Source organism: Polistes canadensis, unplaced genomic scaffold (assembly GCF_001313835.1).
Source record: "Polistes canadensis isolate GaletaPanama2010 unplaced genomic scaffold, ASM131383v1 scaffold_1, whole genome shotgun sequence".
NCBI classification, from domain to species: Eukaryota; Metazoa; Arthropoda; class Insecta; order Hymenoptera; family Vespidae; genus Polistes; species Polistes canadensis.
In genome coordinates, this window is record NW_014569548.1 from 2,542,042 (window position 1) to 2,549,343 (window position 7,302).

The 7,302-nt window shown below is 29.0% G+C and overlaps 1 protein-coding gene across 1 annotated transcript; it reads left to right on the plus strand.

Moving 5' to 3' along the window:
- Window positions 1–546: 546 nt before the first annotated feature.
- LOC106784068 (J domain-containing protein) lies at window positions 547–6,835 on the plus strand. Its single transcript, XM_014743188.1, has 4 exons — window positions 547–1,051; window positions 3,531–3,632; window positions 3,720–3,836; window positions 5,365–6,835. The coding sequence occupies exons 1-4, from the start codon at window positions 968–970 to the stop codon at window positions 5,596–5,598; spliced, it is 537 nt and encodes a 178-aa protein (XP_014598674.1). The 5' UTR covers window positions 547–967; the 3' UTR covers window positions 5,599–6,835.
- Window positions 6,836–7,302: the final 467 nt, after the last annotated feature.

A 7,302-nucleotide genomic window follows, 5' to 3' on the forward strand; every position in this document is an offset into this window, starting at 1 on the left:
CGCGTTAGAAAATAAAATCCATTCGCGTTTTCCCTAGGATTAATCCTTCGAATAATCGAAGTTTCCTTATCGAGAATTTAAGGCGATAGATCTGACGACGAACATTGTAAGAAGAAAAAAGAAGTAGAAGAAAGAGTAGGTGGTGGGTGGGTGGGGGGATGGTAAGAAAGAAGAAGAAGAATAAGAGCAACCGCTGAGTGCAGTAGACTGCGCATTCGCGAATAGTGGAAGGGCGGAGGACAATAAAGAGAAAGAGAGAGAAATACATATATATATATATATATATATATATATATATATATACACGAACACATACAAACATTTATATATATCAAAGATATACAGGCAAAGAGAGAAATGTATATATATAAAGTAGAGAGAGAGAGAGAAAGAGAGATAAATATATACGTATATGGAAAGTAGGAAAAGAGAGAGAGAGAGAGAGAGAGAGAGAGAGAGAGTGATAGTAGAGTAGGATCGTTGATGGTGTTAGAGTGCGCATGCGCATAAAATTTCCCGGGAATCGGGTCTTTCCGGGTCTCCGACACGGATTTCCCACTTTCGTTCGTCACTTGAGCGTCCGAGTCTACGACGTGCGAGACAAGGCAACAGGTGACGAATATTCGCGCCGAAAAGAGAATTTATTATCAAAAGAAAAATAAAGAACGAGAGAAAGAGAGAGAGAGAGAGAGAGAGAGAGAGAGAGAGAGAGAAAGGAAAAAAGAGAGAACGTATTACTCGTCTCGATAATCGATTTTTCGTATTGAGAAGAATTTTCAAGGATAGTTGTTTCATTTCCCACCCGTCGGGATTTGACACATACGTTCTTTTCGTTTTCACTTTTTTCCCGATATTATTCTCTTTTGATTTCTTTTATCCTCCTAAGGTACCTGAGAAAAAATAACGAAATATAATAGGAAAGAGTTTTGTTTCGTTTTAATCATCAAATCTATCGATCTATTGCGAAATGAGTGTCGACGACGTGATCAACTACAAACCCGACGCGGACGAGGATCTTTACGCACTTTTATCCTGCGACGAATTTTCTACGGTAAGAAAATTTTTTATGATTAATTTTTTGTCTCCCCCCCCCCCCGTTTCGTCTAATTGTCAATGATTGTTTTTATGAGAGATAAAGTTGTCGTTTTCTTTGGAGACATTTTAAATCTGATAAATATTTGATATTTTATCTGATTTACGATTAATATTAATGAATTTTTCTATTACTATTATTATTATTATTATTATTATGTAATTTATAATTTAGTTGTTTAATCGTTTTTCATGATAATTTAAAAGCACGATAATTGAAATCGATAAGTTTATTCTTATTGATATTTTACATTTTAATTATATCAAAATATGAAAACATTTATAAACGTATTTGATTGAAAGTTAAGAAAATTCCTTGATGATTGTGTTAATGAAATTATACGCGATAATGTGTAATTGAAATATTTTAACCGCGTATCTCTCTTTATTGATATTATTAACAAACGTTAAAGATTATATGTTTATATGTGTATACGATAGAAAAGGTTTTAAATATACGACTTAAAGCTGACGATTAAAGTTCTGACAATTCATCTACCGACCTTAACATGCTTTTAAGTTTACTACTTTCCACGCGACTTTTTTTTTATTTGAAGTACCCTTTAAATACAGCTTTTAACGTAAAACGTGTACACGATCGAGTCTCTTTCTATTTTAAAGAGCGACGAAGTCTTCTACTCATATTGATATTTCACTATCCCTGTCACTTGGAATTTTTTTTTTTTATCGTTATTGACGGTTACTTTATTCTTTTTTCTCTTTCTTTTTGATATCAAAAGTAACATATATTTTATTATTAGATAATAATCTTCAATGAAACTGAACAACAATCGATTTTTCCTTTAATAAAATCGATAATAATATTGCATTTGAAATTTCCATTAATTTAGGTCTGTTAAAAAAATTTTATTTTATTATTAATTTATAATGTAGCAATAATACTTGTTATATAAATATGATTACATACACTTTACGATTTTTAATAATCATTATCATTAGCGTATATCTTACGTAAAGTAATTAAAATCTAAATTGATTAAATTATTGAAATATTATTTTACGCATGCAATGTATACCATTCGCATATTTGTTTTAATTATTTTGGTATTATTTGGAAAACATTAAATACGTATTATTGTGTAGTAAATATTTGATTTAAAAATGATCTCGTTTAACTGTAAATAGGTCAAGAAATAATTATTGGGTGACTAATTTTATAAGAAACCAATGTTCGTTCTTTGCTCTTTTTTCGTACTTATGAATTTTAAACGTTCGTGAAAATAAAGGATCGCTTATTTTATACACGCTATTTGTAACATTATTATCAAAGAGAAGAGTACCCATCCTTTTTCTCTTACGAATAACGTACTCTTTCGTGAAATGTGACGGAGTCCATTGAAATCGTAAAAAGTTTTGAACAAAAGGGCGCCATTAACTTCAACAAAGTATTGCATGAACGCTATCAAACGGAATCCATCCAATTGGAAAACAAAAAGGGATAAAGTAAGAATACCTTTTCGAAAAATTGCATCCTAATTGATAACTCACGTCAATATTTCAATTTGCTTTCTTCAAATTGTCATTGAAAGTTTGTTGAAAGTAACGTTTTTCATGGAAAGGTTTGAATCGTTCTATAAAATTTCTTATTTTCTTATTCAATTCATTAGCGATATAGTAATAGTAATTTAAAACTGATAGTATTTTCGTCTATTGAAATGGTGTTATTTGTAAATACGTACATATTATATACTAGTAGAAAGTATTTAATCGATTTCTAATTTTTGTTTTTCTTTTTACATAAATTCGATTTTCGTTAAACATCGTTTGTAATTGATCAATTGTAAATCTGATAGAAGATCAAAAAGTTATAACTCTAATTAATTTTCTTAAAAACAAGTTTTATCGATTAAATTGCTATTTAAAACGATCCGAAAATCGTGTACAATTCGAATAATCATAATATGAATCGTAGTAAGATAATTGTAATTACAGGTGAAATCTTAAAATGTTTCTTAATTATTATATCTTATTGATAACATAACTTACTGAGTGAGATAAAATGATCAATGAAATTGATTTATTAATTTGTTCATTTATAGAAGCATGAAATATGTTGCAAATCATTATTTCTTTTTATAGATAGTAGTGGAATCTCTTTTAGATAAGATTTAAGAATATTTATTAGTTCATAGTTCGATGGATTGACGTAATCGTACTATCTTTAATAAATGTTACTAACCTTAGTTGATTAATTATGTTTTCTGAAGGCTCTATCGTCTTTTAATTTCTTTATATATATATCTATATTCTACACACAGAAAGTATTTAAATGTTTTCTAATCAAATAACGCGTTTGTATAAGTTTTAACATATAACATTTTTGTAAAAATATATTTTTTTTACTTACGTTAGATATTAAAAAAAAAATAAATAATAAAAATAAAGCTTCGCGATATATTTTATTTTGTTTGCCATAGGTTGAGCAAATTATAGCAGAATACAAGGTACTGGCCTTGCAATATCATCCCGACAAAAATGCTGGTGACAAAGAAGCCGAGGCAAAGTTTCAAAAGCTTAAGGTTAGTATTTTATATTTGAAGGGTAAGTGATGACGATGTTAGAAAATTCTTATCGGTTCGATTTTTCTATATTTGACCTTATTTTAGAATGCCAAAGAGATTCTCTGCGATCCGGAAAAGAGGAGCAACTATGACAAGTGGCGGCACAGTAATATTTCTATTAGCTACAAGCAATGGCTCGGAATGAAGGAACACGTTCATCAAGTAAGTCAAAAAGAATATATATATATATATACAGAATATTTGTATTATTACAAATTTAACACCTTGACGAAATAATCAAAGTAAATTTATTTGGAATAATTATTCTCGTAAAACAAAAAACAAAATAAAAAATCAAATGTCTTGAAAATTTTGCAATTCGCATTATTTATGCAAAAATTAACTGTCGATGATCAACGTGTTAAAAAGATTTATAGAAAGATTTGATTAATTAAATCTTATATTACAAGATTTTTCGCGCGTTCGAAATATTTGTACAATTTTTTAATGCCAACTATTATTTAAAAAAAAAAAGATAATAGAAAGAGGTAATCAACGAGCAAGATTCTATTTTTATTCAGTATTATATTATTATTACGTTTTTTTTCTTCTATTGTTTTTTTTTCTTGGAAAAATAAAAAGAAAATGTTATGTTCGTGCGGAGAAAAATTCGTGTAAATTGTTGAACGCGTGAAAATGTTCCGAGTTGTGTAAACATTTGGAGAAATATAGGTATATATTTTCTTATGTTTGAGACTTTATCAACGTAGTATATAGCATGTTTCGAAGTAAACGTATGTTCAAACGGGTCTCCGCAAACAAAAGCTTTATAAACTTGCGTTTTATTCAAACTTTGACGCCCGTGTATACAGACACGTATCTGCGAGTTTCGTTTCGAGGATAAATCTCGAGCTTCTATATCCTTTGACACGATTTACATTCTCTTTATATGTGGAACGCGAACATTGTATTTTTAAAAATAATACATAATGATAGATGTACGTATTGAAAGCAAATATACTTTCGAAAATGTAACAAAGATGTAAAAATATCTAGAAGTGTTTTCAGTAATCTTTAAAACATAATAGAAGTCTTGTAGAATTGAACAGTTGGATAAATGCATTTGATAAATGATCGTACATCGCTACCATTTTGTAAGATAAAATTTATTTTAACGTAATTTCTCTCCTACGTTTAATTTTTCAAATCATAAAATAATTAAACATTCATAATTTACGAATATCGACAAATATTAAATATAATCAATCTCTTAACTGTGAATTATATACGCGTATACTCGTTATAATAGAAAAGCAATATCAATTTTTAATAAAAATTGACAAAAAGAAAACAATATTTGTAAGTTATTAAACATTTGTAAATATTTTGTGAGAATTTTTTCTTGAGAAATAAAAATGTAGCGAAAAAGTAATTTATACGATTCACTTGAAACAAATTGTAAACAATGCTTAAGTATCACTTGTTTTCTTTCCATGATATCATTAATTTATCAATTGATAATAATTATCAACAAAATTTAATTAAAATTCAATTCAATGTGTTACAGTAGTTGTAAATAATTTGGATAGACGAATATACGCGTTGTTTTAGTGACACAGTTAAGAAATTAATAGAGATAGTTGATAAATAATTCAAGTTCATGTGAAAAGGTTATCAAAAAAAAAAAAAAAAAAAAAAATTGAAAAGAACGTGAGAAAGAAAAAAAAACAAAAACTAAATAAATTCGCAGTCGATGCACTGGAGTACGCTAAAAACGAAGGACCGGATGTTACCGGACGGAAGTGGTAGTGGTGGAGGAGATGCAGAGGGTTCACCAGGTAATATGAAAGTGCAAGCTCCGAATACTCACAGAAGGGCCAGCGAAGGTGGGGCCAACATTTACTATGGTGCACAACGTGATGTCGATTGGGACTCACAGGCCTCGAGCGAGGTCGTCAATAAATTTCGTAACTACGAAATATAAAATTTTGAGATTAATAGGAGAACGACGATCGTTGAGGGAGGATATTTCCTTTTTCGTATCGTGCAGGACCAAGCTCGATCGTTACTAATTATGTCTCTAATTATCTCTCTTGCTATCTGTTTGACGATGAAGTTTATCCCTTACAACAACAACAGCAACAACAACAACAACAAAAACACATGTATACGCATATAGGGTGTCCTATTTGAATCGATTCGCGTTACAATCATTGTATGTAATAATCTTTAATGGTGTTGTTAACATGATGTCGGGTTATTTGTGATTAATATTTTCTCTCTAATAATAATTCATTGATTTTACTAAAATCGAATTGACTTCGATCCTAGTGTTATTTCGTTGGACAGAATCGATTGAAATGGGACACCCGTGATATACGTGAAGGAGTGCGTCAATACATATACACGATATACACGTAAACGTATACATACCTTTTTGTGCATTTATCGTTCGTCACTGTCCAACCAACAGCAGAACAGGAAAATGATACAGAAAATGATCCTAAAGGGAAGTTTTATTTTTTCTTTTTTCTTCTTTCTTTTTTCATTCGATATCGTAAAGTCTTATGATTTTTATTTATTTAATTTTGAAAATTAACGAGGATATATATAGATGTATAATTTAGCCTAGGAATTTGAATAGAACATTTTCTTGTTTGCTTTAACAATAATTATTCCTTTGGAAAAGAAAAATGTACTCTTTGAGATAAAAAGGATATTAATATTTGAAGGAGATATATATTTCGTTCTCTTTCCGTGGTTCATGTTACGAGTTTTAGAAGAAAGTTAAGCATATAACAAAATTCTAAGTGTTTTATTATTAATTTTCTTTGCCTGGGCTATTTGACGTAGGACGAGCGAAAAAATAAGTATTCTCGAAACGATAAATTGAGGAAAACTAGAGAAAACGAAATATAAAAGATCAAAAATCTAGAATCTTATCTAACATTTAATCTCGCGACTAAATAAATGAATTTCATTCGAGAGAGAGAGAGAGAGAGAGAGAGAGAGAGTGAGAGAGAGAGAGAAATGAAAAGAAGAAAAAACATAACTCGTAAAATGATTGGTAGAAGAAATAAAATTGAGTTTCAGAGATGAAAGTAACGCGAATGATAGGAGTCGACCGGTTGGACAGTGCTTTTGATGTTCGTGTCGAGAAGATATAAAAGAAATAATAATAATAATAATAATAATAATAATAATAATAATAATAATAATAATAATAACAAAAGGAAAAAAAAGAGAATTAAAATTGAAAAAAAAAACAAAAAACGAAAAAAAAAGAAAAGAAAGAACATAAAAAAGAAAAAACATTTTAAAAAAGAAACGTTAAGAAAAAAATACAAAGAGATGAATAAATGAATAAATTAAATCCAGGGAAATCTCGGAGATAAGATTAAATTTGTTGTTTCTACGGTAAGGCTTTAACTTCCCAATGGAATACTTAAAGAGTTTTGTCTTCCAAATATAGGAGGAAGAAAAAAATAAACAATATTTAATAAAAGGATAGAAAGAAATAGACGTGGAAAAGAGAATACGGAGTCTCGATGTTCGATAAGCGTTTGTTCAATCGTGTACACGAATTGAAATAAACAAAAAAAAAAAATACACGGTAAGAATAAATGCACGTACAATTATCATCGTTCATATTAGAAAATTAATGATATTTGTAATGAACGAGACGAAT

Coding starts and splice junctions, on each gene's coding strand:
- LOC106784068 (XM_014743188.1), top strand. CDS start 968: ATGAGTGTCGACGACGTGATCAACTACAAACCCGACGCGGACGAGGAT. Junction 1,052..3,530: donor CCTGCGACGAATTTTCTACG/GTAAGAAAATTT, acceptor TGTTTGCCATAG/GTTGAGCAAATTATAGCAGA. Junction 3,633..3,719: donor CAAAGTTTCAAAAGCTTAAG/GTTAGTATTTTA, acceptor ACCTTATTTTAG/AATGCCAAAGAGATTCTCTG.